At 45.9% G+C, this 20438-nt stretch overlaps 1 protein-coding gene across 2 annotated transcripts in view; it reads right to left on the reverse strand.

The window, feature by feature from the left end:
* Positions 1-5415: 5415 nt before the first annotated feature.
* The window catches only part of cox11 (cytochrome c oxidase assembly homolog 11 (yeast)), a 52592-nt gene continuing 37569 nt past the window's right edge, over positions 5416-20438 (reverse strand). Inside the window, exons 5-6 of one of the 2 annotated variants that reach the window (XM_078547022.1) lie at positions 16677-16748; positions 5416-7001 (exon numbers count right to left, since the gene is read on the reverse strand). In XM_078547022.1, the coding sequence (XP_078403148.1) occupies positions 16707-16748 (42 nt within the window). In that variant the 3' untranslated portion in view covers positions 5416-7001; positions 16677-16706. The remainder of the gene's footprint in view (positions 7002-16676; positions 16749-20438) is intronic. The other variant, XM_078547021.1, reaches the window with a different exon arrangement.

Genomic DNA, 20438 nt, shown 5'->3' on the forward strand with positions numbered 1-20438 from the left:
TGTTGCCGTGGATGTTGAGGCTGGCTATGGTAGTCTTCATTGTCAGAAGTATGTGCTACCATCACTATGCCTAGTGTAAGAAGGAGAGGACTATTTTAATCCTTCTTCTCCTTCAGGAGCCCAGTGAGAAACGAGTGGACCCCCCTCTTTATGTTCCCATCCATCCCAGGAGTCTTGAGGGCCTCACGGGCAGACCAGAACACCAGCGGAAACGAATGCCACCGGTCCAGGGCTGACTTGACCCTGTCTCGGCAACCGTGATTGCTCACTAAAAAATCCTGGAATTCACATAAAGGGATGAGGGGAGAGTCGGTGGAGGGCACCAGGGGATCCACCACTCCACCCAACAACAACTCTAAGTCCTTCTCGGTGCTCACCACCAAAACCCTGTCCTCCTCCAGGTTGTCGCCTCCAGCTTCCAACCTGCCCCGTGAGTACGAGGGCTAGTTCGGAGCTGCTAGTCAGCTCCATATCCACCTTGATCCCACCCCCAGGATCAAGGGCAGACGGGCCCTCTCTGGTCCCCTCTTGGGGATATGGGCCAAAGGTCAGCGGCTGCTCAGAGCCCCGGTCCCCCTCAGGCACCGGGTCGCCTGGTGAGTCCGGGAAAAGGTCCGGATATAGGATGGAGGCGCCTGGCGCTGCAGGTTGGGAGGGAGCGGGGAGGCCTTCCTCACCACTGTCGCCCAATGGCCCAGCAGTTGGGGCCATGAAAGGACTGCTGCAGTCCCCTGGTGGGCCAGATGGCATCTCAGGGGTACAAGGCGGGTCAGGGTGGGACACCAGCGTAAGGGCAATACCCTCACCAACCCCTGAGGGGCCCTGCTCAGGCGACTGCAACAAGGGGTCAGGGATTTGGGCTCCCCCCAGAGGGCAGAATGAGGACTTACAGGGCAGAGACTCCACCACCTTTTCATTGGGGGAGGGGACACATCTGACCACAATTCGCAAGGTCCTCCCTCTCTGAGGGGTGGCGTCTCTTCCTGGGTAGGTTGGGGGCTGGGGAGACCTCCATCTGCAAGGCTCCTGCCGCTGCCTCTAGCCCCTCCGGACGCTCCACTTTCTGGGGTTTTGGCTGGTATTTTCTTTTCAGGGCAACCACCAGCTTCGGGTCGTGTGCCTCATCGCTGCCAGACCCAGGAGCCTGCGCTTGAACGACACCGGGCCCAGCACATGGCGCTGAGGTACACACGGGGCCCGGGAGCACGCGCAGACATGTTGATGGGGCCGGATGATGTTTTTCTCCCCAAGCTGGGGTTCCTGGGGATCAGGGTTGGTTTGGGGAATGCAGGGGGTTTGGAGGGGCCACCTCCGGGAAGCAGCTCTTTCGGACATACCCCACCTCCTTGCAGGCACCACACACCATCCGCCGCCAGAAGATGCGAAGGGCAGCCCCCTCAAAGGTGACAACAAACCGCCCCTCCATGCACTCCTCCCGGGCCAAGTGAACAAAGACCTGGCGCCGGAAGGAATACACGTGGCGGTAACTGGGCTCCCTGAGGCTGAGTGGGATAGGCACCACCCCGGACCTGACCTCCCACCTTTGGTGAAGGTGGGGGAGGCGGAGCTCACTGGGAACAAAGGGCGGGACGTTGGATAAGACAAGCCTCTCGCGGTGGCCTAAAGAGGATCCACCGACAGATATGGTGAGCCCCTTGGCCAGGGCCTGGTGCACCGCCTGCTCAGACCTCAGGAAGAACACCGCCTTCCCATACACATGTGAGACGACAACCCCAGAAAAAGACCTCACGCATGTTTCTCTAGTCATCTCGGGGTGAGTGTCGCTCTTTACCCCCATGGCCTTGGTCAGGAGGCTGAACGGTGACGGGGCCGTGGGAGCAGCGGAGGCCAAGCAGACCAGTTACTCCCACACAGGCCTTCCTGGCGGCCCCGCCACTGGTGATAGCGCCGCCTCCACAGCTGCCCCGGAGGGCCTGGCCAGTGACCCTGCGGCAGCCACTGGGGGATGAGACGCACCCACCCCAAGCTCTGTCAGCGGTAGCTCGTTTGGCCAGAGCGGTGGCCTCATCACTGTCACCTTCGAGGACCTCCTCACCTTCATCCCCGTCAACATCCTCCTCATCGGAGGAGACCTCCAACTCCTCCATCTCCTCCTCAGCCAGCTCCTCTCCCCGTTGCAGCGCCAGGTTGTAAAGGACACAGCTGGCAACGACAATGTGTGACACCCTCTGTAGACTATATTGCAGACCGGTCCAGGCACTGGAACCTCATTTTCGGCATCCTAATGGTCTGCTCCACCAAGGTGTGAGTTGCAGCATGAGCATCATTATAGTGTCACTCTGCTGCAGTCTGAGGCCGCCACACGGGTGTCATCAGCCACGGCCTCTGCCCAAGGAGCCATCCCTGCAGCTTCTGTGGACCCTGGAAGATGTCAGGGATCTGACACAGACTGTGAATGTAGTAGTCATGAATACTCCCTAGAAACCGTGTGCAGACTTACAGGATGTGTTTGTGGTGGTCATACACCAGCTGCACCTTCAGCGAATGAAAGCCCTTGCGGTTGACATAGTTGACCATTTGTCACAATGGAAACCTGAGTACCACATGAGTGTAGTCGATGGCAACCTGCACCTGTGGGAAACCTGAGATCTGGGCAAATCCCAGTGCTCTTGCATCCTGGCTGTCCTGGTCCTGGGCGAAATGCACTAAGTTGCGTGCCTTCGTGAAAATGGCATCTGTGACCTCATGGTTGCATTTGTGGGTGGAGGCTTGTGATATCCCACAGAGGTCACCTGTGGAGCCCTGAAGGGAGCTACTGGCATAAAAATTGGTCACTTTCATGGTCACGGGCAGTGGATGCCCTCCATGGTCCCATGGTACTAAATCCTGCAGCAGCTGCCAGATGTGACCGACCAGTTCCCTAGGCATGTGCAGTCTTTGGCAACATTGTCCTCAGTCATCTGCAGGAATGAAAGGTGGCGTCCATAGACCCTGGATCTAGCTAGGTCCTGAATAGCCATGGCTTGCTGTGGTTCTTCAGCGGCATGTGCAGGAGCCCCAGCTGCCTCTTCTTCCTGAGGGTGCTTGTAGAAACTGTGTGTCTAGAATCTCCTGTGTATCAGTGGTCATGTGATGTTCTTGGAGGCTCCAACCAATGAACCCTAAATGCAGGTAATCCTAGGGGGTGGGGCTTCCTGACGAGAGTCCTGATCGAGCATGTAGCATCTGAAAAGCTCTTTGTAATAAAGTTTCTGTTTCTTGTCAAAATCTGTCTGGTCCATCAAGTCATTACATTTGGTGATGAGGGATAAATAGCTCCGACGCTGCACCTTAGTTTGTTAACGTGAGTACATTGAATTTTAAACAAAAAGAAAAGACTACTCACCAGTCATGCCACTCTTCAGCAGGATCAGCCCTTATGATGCGACTAATAAAGTCTGGAGCCGGTATGCAGAGCGCCTTGGTTTTTATTTCGTAGCGAACAAGGTTACTGCGGAGGAAAAACAAAAAGCCATTCTTTTGAGTGTATGTGGTAGCAACATATAGAATCTCATCCACAGTCTGACAGCTCCGAACGTGCCCAATTCCAGGTCCTTTAATGAATTAGTGGACCTCGTGAAAACGCATTTCCAGCCAAAGCCATCCGTAATAAACCACTGCATTAAGTTGAATTCGAGTTAGGGCCCGAGAGAGTCCATTGCAACCTACGTAGCAAAGCTGAAGCAGTTGACAGAAGACTGCAACTTCAGGGACACACTAAATGATATGCTGCAGGAGTGGAGTTCAGGACAATGCCATTCAGCGCCGTTTATTTGCAGTGATCGACATCGATTTGAAGCGCGCCCTGGAAATATCCCTCATCTTGGAAAGTTTTGCGAGAGACTCAGGCTTTACAACACGTACAACATGGCGCTGTTCTTCATGTGGGGCAGGAACCTACCACCAGGCATGGCGCGAAAACCAGAGACACGGCATCAAAGTGAGAGGCAATGTCCACTGTTTAAAACATGAACAGGCCTGGTAGAAACACTTCAGCAGCGACTCCAAGGTTAATTTGTTATAGATGTGGGGGTGACCACAGACCAGACATCTGTAAATTTAGGGAAGCAGAATGCCATTACTGCCATAGGAAAGGTCATGTAGTGAGGCAATGCAGGGCAAAGTTGAAACAGCCTGTGAAGCAGCAAACCAATATGATTGAATTAAAAAATACAGCAGAACCTGAAGCTGCCGACACCGACATCTATTCCCTGTATAACACAACCGCTGCAAAACCGAACCTATCACTGTCACAATCCAAGTTAGTGGGATGCCACAAAAATGGAGGTAGATACGGGAGCTTCAGCCACAGTGGTGGGAGAACACACATTTAAATGCCTAACTGAAGATACCCAGCCACTGAATTGAAGACATACACTGGAGACTTTATACAGGTAAAGGGCATTGCCACAGTACCAGTGTCTTATAGGCAACAGACAGCCCAGCTTCCAGTGATAATAGTGACAGGAGAAGGACCTAGTTAGACTGGCTACAGAAAATCAAGCTTGACTGGTCTGAAATACTTCACCTGAAAACAGAAGGAATTCCTGAACTGCTAAGGAAATACAACAGAGTATTTCGGGATGAGTTAGGAGAATTGAAGGACCTTCCCATGCTGCAAGGATTCCTCAGTTGGCACCTCTGGAAAATCATGAAGAGAAACAAAATGAATTTAGTGCAACTCTGAACAAACTGAAGAAACAGTTGGCAGAGAAGAGTCAACAATGTTCAATATTCCAAGAGGAAGCCAAGAGATACAAGAAAGAGACTGAAGAGCTGAAGAATCAGCTGAATGAAACAAAAAAGACATTAGAAGGAAAAGTCGTCAACCTTTCGAAGATGTGAGTGGATAATGAAGCCATGGGTAGCTCAACTACCAAACTGAACTAAGTTAAGATTTCACCAGAGAGAAAGGTGGCCAACTGTGAAATTAAAATGAAGGACAAGGCAAAATTCTGCGGCAAACAGAAATCAGATTAGAAAAGGCTAACCTGACACTAGAGCTCAAGGAGCTGGAATGAAGAGTATTGGACGCCGCAAATATACCATAAACCATTAATGGGTTTATTCAGCGAGGATAAAGCCATTCCACCACTAGAATCAGCAAGAATTCAACATTGGGCTTTGATATTATCTGCATATGAGTATACCTTTATGCACCATCCTAGCTTACATATTGCAAAAGCAGCTGCATTCAGTCGTCTCCCGTTACCAGACAGTATTGTACATGTTCCAGTGCCACAAGAAGTTGTGTTATTACTGAATTTATTGGATTCTTCACCAGTATGTGTGAAGCAAATTAAAAATTAGATGAACAGAGGTCCAATTTTGTCTAAAGTCAGAGACCTTGTCTTGCAAGGGTGGTCAAATTCACCAGTGTCTGAAGAGATGAGACCATTCTATGCCTGAAAAACAGAGTTAAGTTGTCAAGACAGAATTTTGTTGTGGGGATTAAGGGTTGTTGTCCCTTTGCAAGTAGGAGAACCATTCTTGTCAGAGCTCCACTGTGCGCATCCAGGCATATCAAAGATGAAAATGCTCGCATGAAGCTATATCTGGTGGCCAGGCATTGACAGTGACATTGAAAGAATGGTCAAGCACTGTCTCCATTGTCAGCAACAACAGAAGTTGCCTGTTTCAGCTCCACTGCATCTTTGGGAGTGGCCTGGTCGACCCTGGGTTAGACTACATATCGATTATGTAGGACCATTCTTGGGCGCCATGTTTTTGTTGATTGTAGATGCACAATCTAAATGGATGGATGTACATGAAGTCAGATCATCAACATCGAGCGCAACTATTGAGAAGCTACATCACTGTTTTAGCACACATGGCCTACTGGAAATCATCATTTCTGATAAGGGTACAGTCTTTACCAGTACAGAGTTTCAGAGATTCATGAGTTTAAATGGAATCAGACATGTTAAAACAGCCCCATACCATCCTCATTGAATGGTTTAGCTGAGAGAGCTGTGTAAACTTTCAAATCTGGTATGAAAAGGTTATCAGAAGGTACGCTAGAATCTCGACTTTCCCACTTTCTTCTCAGTTATTGTACAATGGCACATTCGACTACGGGTTCAACATCGTCTGAATTATTGATTAAATGTCACCTACATACAAGGTTAAGCTTGGTGTTTCCAAACTTAGAGGGGAAGGTAGAGAGGAATCAGAGTAACCAAAAATTTAATCACGCTATTCATAGCAAAGCTCGAAGATCTACTGCAGGAGACACAGTATTCGTACGGAATTTCAGCAGTGGACCTTGTTGAGTTCCTGGTACAATTGTCTCGGAAACTGGTCCCTTATACTTCCAGGTGGAAGTGGAAGACCAAGTCGTTCGAAAGCACGTGATAGAGAGACATTCTAACAACCAACTATTCCAGCTGTGATTAACATCGAACCATAAATCCCTGAGGTGACAGATTGACCAAGAATAGACATGCCCGATGTCTTTGTCGAGTTGCCACTGTCTCTGTAGAGTTGCCACTATCTAATGATATATCTCGTGCTGCAGTTCCTGGTCATGTCAATCCTGTGGGGGAACCTCAGTGGTAGAGCTATGCCACTCTAATTGAATGAGAGTACCTCAGAGACTTAATTTTTAATCACCTGAAGTTGTATATATGTATATATTGTTGGATATTCAAATGTTCTCTGTAAATGGAAACTGTAAAAAATTAAAGGGGGTGGGAATGTAGTAACTGAAGGTATAGCCTCTCCTGCTGTCTATCAGGGGTCACGTGATATTCTTGGAGGCTCCGACCAATGACCCCTAAGTGCAGGTAATCCAGGGTTGGGGCTTCCTAACGAGAGTCGTGTTCGAGCATGTAGCGTCTTAAAAGCTCTCTATAATAACTTTTATCTGTTTCTTTTTGAAACCTGTGTGGTCCATCAAGTCATACAGTGCTGCTCCATCGCTCTCTTCTTCATCTCCGCTCTCTGTGCACCACGAAGCATACGTCTATGTCACCAGGCTCCATGTTCTCAATGTACTCCTCCTGCAGGATGAAAGAGAGAGATGCGTGGGTTAGCAAGGGCTGCCCTGCAGTTGAGGCGAGTTGGGGGTGCAAGGGCTGCACTGCGGATGTAGGTAGTGCTCAAGTATATGAGGGGGGGAGGGGAGGGAAGCGGCCATGCATTAGGGAAACTTTGTATAAAGTGACCATTCCTCTTGGTTAAGTTTGAAGTCTCCTTAACGCATCCTGGAGAGTGCTGGCCACCACTTGGATGTCCAGTGTTTAGTGCACTGCATGGCTGACTGAGACCCCACCCAACTCCGCCCCACTCCACCTGACCGATTGGCAGCAGTTTCGCCCACTGGACTGCATGTTGTGCTCTCAACTCAGGCACCCTCCTAACCTGCACTGCAAGGCTGCACTGTTAGCTCGAACCATGGGAGAGACTGGTCCAAACCGGGATGCTGACATTGCAAGGGGCTTTAAGTGCCTCCACCAGTGACTGCACCATGGCCAGCTTTAGCAAGGAGATTGTACAATATGCCCAGTCATCCAACTGTTCTGCAGTCCACTAAAACACTCATTAGTTTGCAGTCTGTACGTGAGGAGTGAAATGTTCAGGGGCATTTGGTGGCACTTTCATGCCTCTGCGTCGCTTGAGTGGGCAGATAAGCTAGAGGCCTGACTCCAAGCATGCCAATGTGGCTGCATCTGAGCTGTCTCAGCTGCAGAGGAATGGTCACTTTATACAAAGTATCCCTAATGTGTGGCTGCTTCCCTCCCCCTCCCACCCCACGCATGCTTGCGCACTACCAACAACCGCAGCGCAGTCCTTGCACACCCCCCCCCCATCCCTCACAACTCACCTCAGCCGCAGTACAGCCTCTGCCCCGGTACCGCACTATCAGCCAGCCGGAAAAAAGCAAGCCCCCTGTGCCCTCGCCAGAACGCACGGTGCCTCAACCTTGAAGTCCAACAAGCGACCCAGGCGAGAGCTGTGGAATGTTTCCGTGCACTCGCTTCCGAGTTCCCCTTGAAGTGCAGCTCGCCAAGTGCACGCCTAATATCTGCTGTTGTGAAACACATTGGCCCCTCTCGCATGATCCAACAGAGGTGGGGGGGTCATTCCAGCGGGAAGGGCTTATAATGATATGCAGATATATTACAATGAGGTTCCCGGCGTCCGAAAATGTGGCCCGCCATTGACGGGCAGAGCGGAAAATTGCAAACTGGTTTCACAACGTTGTGAAACCAATTTTTGGCTTTCTCGCCAAATTGCCCGCTCACACCGCCAAACATGCCCAACTCCATGGGGCATGGAAAATTCCGCCCAAACTATTAACTAAAACAAAAACTCTCCTGGCTCAACACTCGGTGGCTGCTTCCAATTCAAAAACTTTCACAGCTTCTCAGCAGCTCACATACAAAGGAAGCTGGCCTTCAGTGGGTTCCCCCACAGTCACTCAACAGTTAAACATCCCTTTCCTTAAATATCTTTTACCCCTTTCATCTCAAGTTCCATTGTCCTCAAGCACCTTTTTGAAACTCAACTTCTCCACATATAAAAACCTTTCATGTTTTCTACTTTGCCTCTACTATCGGGTCAATAAAATTTACTCATGGAACCCCTGTAAGAGGCAAATGTTCCTTTTCACCTCAGAACTCCCTTTTGAAATTCAATGGCTGAAAAACCAATTTCCCCACTTATGTCACAATGCAAATTTCAGATCCAGCCTATTTACTTGAACTCAAAAGCACTAGAACTTCTCATTACAAATGCACAATCCTAACGCCTTTAACATTTCATCACTTAAACCTCACAGACAATCTGTGTTTAATTAACCCTGGACACACACACTTTTTACAAAGAAAATGTAATCACAAAAATATAAAAATGTACACCTCTCATCACACTCATGAAAACGGCTAAGGGTGGAAATGGAGGCGGAGCCACCAGGCTCATTGCTCAGTGGTCATTACTTTTCCTGTCCTGCCTCCAATTGTTCCTGATCAGGCCCATAAACTCTTTCCCAGCACAGCATAAACCATTCACTCAATACTGTTAAAATACTTTGAAGTAAGAAGCCATCTATGATAAAACAACAAATTCAAACAGCTATTCTTTACTCCCATTTCAATCGTCAGTCGAAACAACACAATATTACTTCTGCTCTTTAGTCGGGAAGGCAAGGTTACTACAGTCTTAAAGATGCCTGACACATTGCCTGTAATTAATGGGTTTTGTTTCTCCCAGAATGTCAGTGTTCTTCAAACAACATACTATCTATATTCCATTATTACTGCTTTGAAGCACAAGCTTTTTCCAAACCCAGTGCAGTTTCTAACAAATGATCGCATCTCATTTATTTTGGCATTGCCTCCAGGCACAGTGTTTATCATTTTCCCTTTGTCCTTCTCGATCTGTATACAGGCTTTGACATGGTTGACCACAAGATCCTCGTCCAAACCCTCAGCTTTGTCCAGCTGGGTAAGAATCCCCAGTAATGGCTTTTCCTCCCCCCAGCCCTGAGATCTATCCTTGGCCATTCCTATTTCTTATCTACATACTGCCTCTTGGAGACATTATTAGAAAGCACAGCTTGTTTCCTCATGTATGCTGATGACATCCAGCTCTACCTCATTACCATCTCTCCCAAACCCTCCCCTGCCTCCAAGTTGCCACACTGCTTGTCCAACATCCAGTACTGGATGAGCAGAAATTTCCTCCTTTTCCCCCATAACTGTCTGAGGCTGAACCAAACTGCTCACAACCTTGGTGTCCTATTTCACCCTGAGATACACGTGAGATGGAGGGTGAAAGAGTCCCTCTTCAGCCAGTGTGGCGTCTTGTAGCATAGCAACAGCACAGCTGCTACCTTGGAACTTATGGTCACTGCCAGAGATGCTGCAGCCAGGCATGCACAGCAAGATTCTGTGTTACCGGCCTTAGAAGTTTTGATGAAAGCTCAAATGGAGTTGGAGTTGCAATGTAATGCTTGGGCCTAAACAGAAGCAAAAAGAATGCACATAAATCAGCATAACAAGCAACAGAAAACAAAGATGTTTTGGGAAACCCTACCACTGTGGAAGGCACTTAATAAACAACAGTTTATTTCGCTTATTCTTTCTTTGTCTTTCTTTTTGTTTGTCTCTTTTGCTCTCTCTCATTTTCTTTCTCTCTCGATCTCTCTTTGCCTTGCTCCCTCTCATTCTATTTGATCTCATTTCTTGCTCTCTCTTTTACTCTTCTCTCCCTCTTGTTCTTTATTTCTCTCTTTATCCCTTTTCCTTCCCTTTTTCTATTCCCTACTTGCTTTCACACTTCTTTTGCCCTACTCTGCAATAATGGAAATCACAACAAATGTAAAGTACTTCGCTCACTCAGATAGAGAGCTCTCGCTTTCCATTCCATTGATACGCTGTCTAAATGTTAAATGATCTTGAAGCTGGTACCATATTCTGAATTATTGTTACCAACAAGTGAGAAATTCAGTCTCCGTTTCTCACAGAAGCTTATGACAATTTTCATTGGAGCTTGGAGACTTCAAAGACGTCAGTTTTTAGGCCTGCTTCATAATAGAATATATGTATAACTACACATCAAACCTACCCATGTCACAAATTCTACCAGCTGTGTTCTGTGACTAAGGACATTGAACAGGCTACTCCACATGCCTATCAGTTGAAAATTACCCATGGAAAAGTTATCTGAGGTGAAAACCTTGAGTCGATCAAACCTACAATCCATTGTTAAAAATTAATCTATTCACTTGTGCAATTTTGGTATTAGTTGGAGGATCAGTTGCTGTATGGAAACCAAGTGAACTTCTCCGCAGGAATTGGAGAGTTAGATGGCAAGTTATAACAGCTCCTGCTCTTGTATCTCCACGTGGCTAGCAAAATGCAAACAAGGGGAGATTTTGCATGTAGCACAGTTCTCACCAGCTTGCCTGTTCATCTTTTTGTATGTGGAATGTTGAAGAGGGGCTAATGGAGGGGGAATAAGTACATTTTAAATAAAGCAAATATATATTTGTAAGGAAACTAAATATTTCTTTGCTTTATCTTGACTGAATTAACGTTTTTCAGTGTCAAAGTTCAGCAGTCCAATAGATTCAGTCTTTCTGCTTTTATCTTAGATTCAGTCTTTCAATGTGTTTCAGTCCTGGTGGAGCAGAGTCCACCCTGCAACAGCTGGCGGGGGTGATCCGTGATGTTTATTTTAATGAGGCATGACAGCAGCCATGGAGCAGACTACTTTATCATCATATAGAGCATGGGGTCAACATGCACAGTTAAGTTTCCATCTGTCCATCTCCTCAGTCATTTAACTTCTCTCTTTAAAAGGAAAAGGATGGATATCCTAACTATGAAATACAAATGCACCCCTGAATCTTTATTGTTAAACATTCAGTGGAAAATCTCCAACCAGGTAAGAGGCAGCTCCTCTTTTCCATTGTTGTATATGAGCTTCCATGAAGATCACCACAGAATCGTTTATGACAGACAACTGGTTTATTCATTCATTATCAGATTTGATTGGATCACATTTTTTTGTTTTTGTGGGTGCCGCAGGTCAGGCCAGCATTTATTGCCCATCCCTAATTGCCCTTAAGAAGGTAGTAGTGAGCTGCCTTCTTGAACAGGTCCTGCTTTGTCATAGATTAGAGGCCATTTGGCCCATTGGGTCCATGTTAGCCCCTTGCAAGAGCAACTCAGCTTCTCCCTCTCCTCTGCTTTTGTAGCCCTACAAATCTTTTTAAAATAATTATCCAATTCCCCTTTGAAAAACATGATTGATCTGCCTCCACCACACACTCAGATAATGCATTTCAGATCCAAACCACTTGCTGCATAAAAAAAATTTCCTCATGTTGCCTCTGGTTTTTTTGCAAGTCAAATTAAATTGGTGTCCCCTGGTTTGCAACTCATCTGCCAATATCCATTACTATATCCAGGCCCTTCATGAGTTTGAACACCCCTGTCAAATCTCCTCTCAAACTTTCTCTTCTCCAAGGAGACCAGTCACAACTTCGCCAACCTATCCACATAACTGAAGTCTCTCCCCAGAACCATTCTCTTAAATCTTTTTTGCACCCTCTTGAATGCCTTCACAACCGTTTGAAAGTCTGATGCCCAGAATTGGACAAAATACTCCAGTTGAGGCTAAACCAGTGTTTGATAAAGTTTTAACATAGCTTCCTTGCTTTTGTACTCTATACCTCTATTTATAAAGCCCACAATCCCGGTTGCTTCATTAACCGCTTTCTCAACCTGCCCTGCCACCTTCAATGATTTGTGCACACATACCCCTAGGTCCATATGGTCCTGCACATTTTATATTGTCTTTCCTCATTCTTCCTTCCAAAATGTATTTCCTCACACTTCTCTGCGTTAAATTTCACCTGTCACAAGTTCACCTATTGCACCAATATGACCTCTTGAAGCCTATCACTATGCTCTTCACAGTTCACAATATTTCCAGGTTTTGTGTCATCTGCAAATTCTGAAATTGTGCCCTGCACAACCTAGTCTAGATTATTAATATAGATCAATAAAAACAGTGGTCCTAATGCCAACCCCTGGTGGTGAACACACGAGAACATTGAAGAGCATACAAAAATTGGAGCAGAACTAGGCAATTCAACCCCTTGAACCTGCTCAACCATTTGATAAGACCTTGGCTTGATCTGCTTGTGGCCTCAACTCCACTTTCCTGTCTGCACCCCATAAACCTCAACTCCCTTATCAATCAAAAATCTATCTAACTCAGCCTTGAATATATTCAATGATCCAGCCTCCACTGTTCCCTGGGGAAGAGAATTCCACATACTAAAGAGCCTCCGAGGAAAAAAAATTCTCCTCATTTCCGTCTTAAATAGGAAACACCCAATTTTTAAACTATGTCCCCAGGTTCTAGATTCCCCTCTCAGCATCTGCCCTGTCAAGTTCCCTCAGGATCTTATATGTTTCAATAAGATGGCCTCATTCTTCTAAATGCCAATGGGTATAGGCTCAATCTGTGCAATCTTTCCTCATAAAATAAGCCCTTCATCCCAGGAATGAGTCAAGTGAACCTTCTCTGAACTGTTTCTAAATGCAATCGTATCCTTTAAGTAAGGAGACCAAAACTGTACACAGTAGGCAGTGCAAAGAGTAGGCAAAAAATTAGCAGATGGAGTATAATGTGGGAAAATGTGAACTTGAATGCAGAACCTTTTAGTAATGAGGGATTTGGGTGTCCTCGTACATGAATAACAAAAGGTTGATATGCAGGTGCAGCAAGTGATCAGGAAGACAAATGGAATGTTGGTATTAATTGTGAGGGAAATTGTGTATAAAAGTAGGGAAGTGTTGTTGCAGGTGTACAGGGCCTTTGGTAGACCACATCTGCTGTACTGTGTACAGTTTTGGTCTCTTGTTATGAGTATTCAATTTCATGATTCATATGCTTTAGGGATCTAACTTTTAGTTTGGGAATTGAATTATTTTTGAATGTAAGATATATGAAAACACATGATTTGAGAAGCTGATCATCAGACCCAAGATAATTACAATTAAAGAATGGTCTATGTTTACTTAAAGCAGTTAGAGTTAGAGGTGTGAAAAAAATAATCAATGGGTGATGCTCTCTTAGTTTTGTGATGGAGCCAGTCTGTTAAGATTGTAGCTGTCCCCATTAGAGATTATTCATTAGAAATTATTCACAATTTCCTCAGATCAAAGAAGGTTTGAAAGCAACAGTTAAACAAGAGAAGGTCTTAAAGTGTCCATATACTTTTCAGATCAAAAGACAGGTTTAAATTTGGAGGTATTAGTTCAAAATTTCTTTCTGGAACATCTCGCATTGCTACGGAAATTGGTTTTGCAGGGAGGTACCCTTTGGTTTTGGGTTTTATCTGAGCTTTCATAGAAAACAGGTCTCAGGGAACAGACAGAGAGAAAGCTGCCAGCAGTTGCTGTTGATGGCTGGATCAGGAGTTGTAAAGCAGCTGTAACCAGTGACAGCCAGCTATCAGAAACTAACGGTGTTTTCTGATGCAAATTAAGTCTGAATCCACATAATAAAGAACACGCGGGAGAATCACCGGCGAACAACCGCAACATGACAAGGAGCCAGCATTGATTCTGAAAGCCATGTAGCGGACTGAGACAGCTGCTGCCATACGTCGTACAGTGGAGGCATTACTGGAGCGTGGAGCTGTGGTGAGGAACCTGGAGAACTTGGGAGAACGGATCCTGCCATACAAAATATCCAAACACAATCTGCGGCACATCAATGGCGGATATTTCTTAGTGGATTTTGATGCCCCTCCCACCATTATCCTAACCATGTTGGATCATTTGGGACGTGACATAGATGTAATCAGACCTACGATACTCAAACACCGCACCCCAAAGACCGATGAAACCTGCCCACGAATGATCCGACCCAACTATGAAGTGAAATTGTGTTCTAGAAGGAAATGATCTTATGTCATAAGACAATTAACTATTTAAAAGAACATAGAACCAAAACATTCTGAATTGAAAGCTATTGGGAGGTTATTTTATTAACGATGAGAAGTGTTGAAAAAAAACGAGAAAGCAGTGAGGCCCATGCTTGAGCCGGGGTGTCTACAATCTAGAGCTGCTTAAGCGGGGTTGGAGGATCACCAAGCCAGATGCTAGTGGTAGGAACGCTAGAAATCTCATATCTCAGAATAACAGGAACACTGAGGAGAATCAAAGTGAATTCCTGAGAGCTGTTGGACACCTTGTTTTGATCCAAGGAGAAGTAAAGGAACCCTCAAGACCTTGAAAATATAGGAGAACTTTTGGGTGGAAACAAACGTAGAACAGAATGGTCTGTTGAGATGTTTGTGTTTAAAGTACAAGTGTTGATGAAATATAGCGTTAAGTTAGTTGTGCTTGCTTTGTTTAACTCTTTAACCAAGGTTCCGTTTGCCTGTTCTGATGGTTCATGTGGATGGTAAAGATCCCATACCACTATGGAAAGAAAAGATCCAGGTTTTCCTGGAGTGCTGGAACATTCCTCTCTCAAACACCTCTAAATATAATTTAGCTGGTTGGTATATATGTACAATGGCCTGTAACTTACGAGCTCCAGGGTGTCATAACTGGAGGAGTACCCAAAAGTTGCCGGAGGGACCCACCCTGAGGTCCCGAGGTAAGGATTGCATGGCAATTGCCTGGGAAGCTCAAACTTCCATTGGGCAATTACCCTGCGATGGAAATCCATCTTTCAGATATAAATCACAAACTTAAGATGGTTCTGACTGCCTTACAGTAATAGTTACCCAGAAAATGTTAGAATTAAAACCACATCTAACGTCTGGGTAACTACGGTACTGACCCCCTTTTGACCCTCAACAGGACACCTCCAACCTCCCGACCTCACAGGACACCCCCCGCCCCCCTGGCCACCGAGTATTCCCTATTCCCCCCCACCGTGGGACCTTGCCCGACTAGCCCCCCGACTCCCCATGGGACTCCTGCCAGACCCCTGACCCCCACACTGCCCTCCCCACCCCCCAAAAGACCACACCCAACCTGAACCCCCACTGACCACACCCAACCACCTGACCCTCCCCACTGACCACCCCCAACCAGCTGACCCTCCCCACTGACCACCCCCAACCACCTGACCCTCCCCACTGAACCCCCCCAACCCCTCACTGACCATCCAACTCCCCCCACCACCTGCCCTCCAATCACCCAACATCCCCCAACTGACCAACCAACGGCCCCACCAACCACCCAACTACCTTCCACTGACCACCAGAACCCCCAGCCACCCGACCCTCCCCCAATGACCACCTGACTCCCCCACCACCTGCCCCCCGATCACCAAACACCCCCAACTGACCACTTGACCTGCCCAACCACCCAACCCTTCCCCACTTACCACCTGACACTTCCACTAACTACCTGACCACGCCCCACCCCCCCGCCTCCCCCACCACCCCTACCCACTTACCTTGCAAACTTAACTTCTCCCTGGCTTCTCAAAGTGGCTGGACCTATAAACTTACCCGCTTTACAGCAGCTAATGCTGTAAAAAAAAAGAGACATGGCTTCCTTACCTCTGATTCTCCTGCCCTTGACACTGTCCACAAGGGAGTTCCTGTGGGACATTGCAGGCGAGGCGGTGCCCCAGTCAGAAGTCTATTGACTTGCAGCAGGACTGGAAGATCATGTTGGCGGGCGGGTGCGGAAAATCCTGTCCTAGGCCTCAGGAACCTGCTGCGCTGCACTGTTCTCGCCCGACGAGTTGAAAGGTTGGGCAAGAAAGGAGCAGCCTCATTTCCAGGTAAGTAAAAGCAGATTGGCAATCCAACTGATTGCCACTTCACGGAATTTACGGGCCAATATGTTCACCCCATTCATCTACATAACACCACCACTGCACATCAAAAGTAATAGTCAGTGAAGCACCTTGAGACACGTCTTTTGGGGTGATAATTTGCTATATAAATTCTTGACTTTCTTTCATCTGCTTCAACTGAAATCAGTTAACTTATAATGAATTCAAAAATTTGTGGGAATTTTGGGGTGATCTGCCTATCAAAATTCTTACTCCCAGTGTCAGAGGAAGAGGATGCTTGCTTAATTGTTCATGCCACACAAACATTCCCACCTAAGTTGGGAATATGTCAGGCAGAGAGTGTGATTTCTCCCCAAGTATATGCGGATGCATTATTGTTACTGGATCACCACTCTGTGTCTCCTGGTGCCACCAGACACTCAATCGTTCTCTACAGCAAAGGGGAGGGATCCTGGATGGACCTATACAAACAGAAATATAATGAGTCTTCTTCCTTTATTACACTATAAACATTTCACAAAGGTTTTTAAGATGGAGGGATTTTCATGCCTATTCAATTATTCTTTTGAACACTGAGACAGCTGTCATTTGAGAGAACAAAAACAAAATTACCTGGAAAAACTCAGCAGGTCTGGCAGCATCTGCGGAGAGGAACACAGTTAACGTTTCGAGTCAGAATGACCCTTCAACAGAACTAAGTAAAAATAGAAGAGAGGTGAAATATAAGCTGGTTTAAGGGGGGAGGGGTGAGACAAGTAGGGTTGGATAGAGGGCCAGTGATAGGTGGAGATAACCAAAAGATGTCACAGACAAAAGGACAAAGAGGTGTTGAAGGTGGTGATATTATCTAAGGAATATGCTAATTAAGGGTAGAAAGCAGGACAAGCAAGGTACAGATAGCCCTAGTGGGGGTGGGGTGGGGTGAAGGAATCAAAGAAGGCTAAAAGGTAGAGATAAAACAATGGATTTAAAAATAATGGAAGTAGGTGGGAAAAGAAAAATCTATATAAATTTTTGGGAAAAAAAAGGGGGGGATCGGAAAGGGGGTGGGGATGGAGGAAAGAGTTCATGATCTAAAATTGTTGAACTCAATATTCAGTCCGGAAGGCTGTAAAGTGCCTAGTCGGAAGATGAGGTGCTGTTCACCTCTCTTCTATTTTTACTTAGTTCTGTTGAAGGGTCATTCGGACTCGAAACGTTAACTGTGCTCCTCTCTGCAGATGCTGCCAGACCTGCTGAGTTTTTCCAGGTATTTTTGTTTTTGTTTTGGATTTCCAGCATCCGCAGTTTTTTGCTTTTATCTTAGCTTTTGTCATTTGAGAGAGTTAGGGATTGTGCATTATTGAATTAGTATCATGAATTGGAAAACAGAGCACAACATACTGTATACTTACAAAGATGTAAGAAAAACAGCAGTTCTAACTGAATATGCATTTGTGCCTGAAACAGATTGGGATTTAAATTCATCCAGGCATTGAAATTACATAGAGTGAATATTTATTTAATATGTTTGTATGATGTTCCTGTCTGTTTTTTTAATGGCAGCCTTAACCTGAAATTGGTTAATGACCAGAATTTGCTGTAATAATAATTAATGGTGAGGCTATCAGATTTCCCCATTATTACAGGCTAAATTTGATAGCATCTTCTGGCATCCATACATGCACACTTAACTGTTCAAAAGCAGAGATTGGCCAGGATTTAATGTGGGTGATGGGGTCTCACCCACTGGTTGGAGAACTGGTGGGAGCCTCATAGCATTTTTCTCTGGGAGGCCCAATACTAATCCAAGGTAATGAGGCACTTACCTGGACAGTGTCAGGCCTCCCATCAGATTAAGCTCCTAGTAGGGTGGAAATTCCACACCTACAAGCTGCTGGCCAATCAGAGCCAGCAGCTGTCCAGTACCAGCAGCGCCATTGGGATCAGAGGCCACTGCTGGTAGTACAATGGGACCTCCTGTGAGGCTCACTGATCGATTCGCAGATAGAGGTGAGTGTGGGTGAGATGGGAGTCGAGGAGAAGGGGGGGGTCACTGACGAAGAAGAGGGGGTTTGGAAGTGAGGAAATGGAGGTGATTTCCTGTGGGGCCCTCCCCGCAGGTGTCAGGTCCCTCAATCTGGCACAAAGAACCCGTGAATGAGGAGACCCCACCCCAGCAGGCTGCTGACAAACCTGACAAGGTTCGTTGGGTGGCATTCCTGGATGGCGAGTCCCTCACCCGCCACTGGTGAAATACCAGAATATCAGTGGTGGTGGGATGAGCTCCTTAAGTGGCCACTTAGGGGCCTCAAATGGCCTCCAGGAGGGTAGGTCACCCACAAGCCTCCCCTCCCTGGACTTGATCATAAGAGGCAGGAGAGTGGCGGGATCCCCATCCTGCACCCTCCCACACAATCACACAGCCTTCCCCACTGCCTCTAAACTCATGGTGGTGGGGGGGTGGCATTAAATTCTGCCCATTATGTCAAAGGTACACTGGAGCCCACATAGTGCATTGTTGCAGCCCTTGCTGTTAGAAGCAGCACTAAAAATCGCAGTAATGGTGTGAATGTAAGGTATTCATCCATTATCTCTGTATTAAAAATACATTTAAAAGTTAGTGTTGATCCATTCAGAAGTCAGAGTTTGTAATGGCGTAATAAATGATCATTTCACCTGAACAACCTCTCTAACCCTGATTAAGTAATTTTACAAATGGGGAGTCTCATTCCCTCAGAATAATGTTATCGATTTTTAAGTATTTTTAAACTTTGTCTGTCTCTTCCATTTCTCTTAATTAATCCTATTCATCTTTTCCAATCTTTATTTTGTTTTCTCTACATGAATTATATCTCATTTATATTTCCTTGTTTACACTTCCTGATTTGGAATCTGCATTTTTTGAGATGATTTTTCCATCTGATTGGTTGAAGAATCTCACCATTTTGTCTCATCTACAATTGCCAAAGATAAGCTACAGAGGATGTTATGCTGGAACAGCTACTTGATGGCTGGAAGTCGCCACTCTAAAACTGGTCAGCTATTTGTGGGAAGCTGTCAGCAAGGTGACCAGTGAGAACCGTTGCTTCACTGCTCACAACAAAATCAGGGTCATTGTCTGTTGAAATAGCAGGCAAAAGGCATTTGATCAAAAGACATTATGGGCAATTTCAAGACCATGGGTTTTGGTACAGCACTTCCTTCCATAGGAACCAAATTATAAAATCTGGCCCATGATTGCCTAATTAGGCAAAAGTCCTGGCTGTTTGGTTTGAAATAAGCAGCTAGCGTTCCTATTACCAACTTGACCTTGGAGAGTAAAGAACATGGAAGGTTGAAGAAAATAAGCTTAAGTAAAGTTACTATTGGAGGAAATATGTTGATGTCTGCAATACTGTCAGAACAAGTAGATCAAAATATTCCTAGTGATAATGTTGCTCAAGAGTCTGATGCAGTTCAGGTTTCAGGCAGTAATTGAGCAGGTGCGAGAGAAAAATGTTTTCTTTAAAAAATTAGAAAATTCAAAGAAAACCAATGCAGCAAACGTAGCACTCCAGGAAGATTTAGGTAGTGCTATTTATTCAGGAGTGTGATATATAGATGCCTGGGCTTAATTCCTCTCTTAAGCAGCCTGAACATCTTGCTTTGATACACGTACGCGGACGCGCGCGCACAGTCCTGTATCTACCTGGAAAGGGACGTAGCAATAGCATCCCCTTGTGATCAGAACTGGAAACTTGTGTCTTTCACACATACACTTCTTCAATCTGTCCAAATTAACCTTTCTCTTTATATAAAAAAATTACAAACATGAAAGCGGATTTCAGATCAGTAGCAACTATTGATGCCGCTTTAAAAATTATTCAATACAATCTTTCAAATAATCATATCTCCTTTCCTCCACAAATTACGGGCTATTAAAGCCCAAGTTTAGTATCATTTTGACTTCCTGGTTTACATTTCCCCTGTGCTTGTAATGTTCTGTAATAAGTTTCTGATCATGTGAAATGGTGTGGTGAGCTTTAGCCACTAAATTTGCCCCAGGCTAATATGCCTTAAGTTAGGCAAATTTAACTTGTGACTATTAGGGTGAATACAGAGCAGATTGTTTATATCTGGAATAGATAGCTCCCAGCAGCAGGTGCCTGTCCTTAGTTGACAAACATTTA

Source organism: Cetorhinus maximus, chromosome 8 (genome assembly GCF_964194155.1).
Source record: "Cetorhinus maximus chromosome 8, sCetMax3.hap1.1, whole genome shotgun sequence".
Lineage (NCBI taxonomy): Eukaryota > Metazoa > Chordata > Chondrichthyes > Lamniformes > Cetorhinidae > Cetorhinus > Cetorhinus maximus.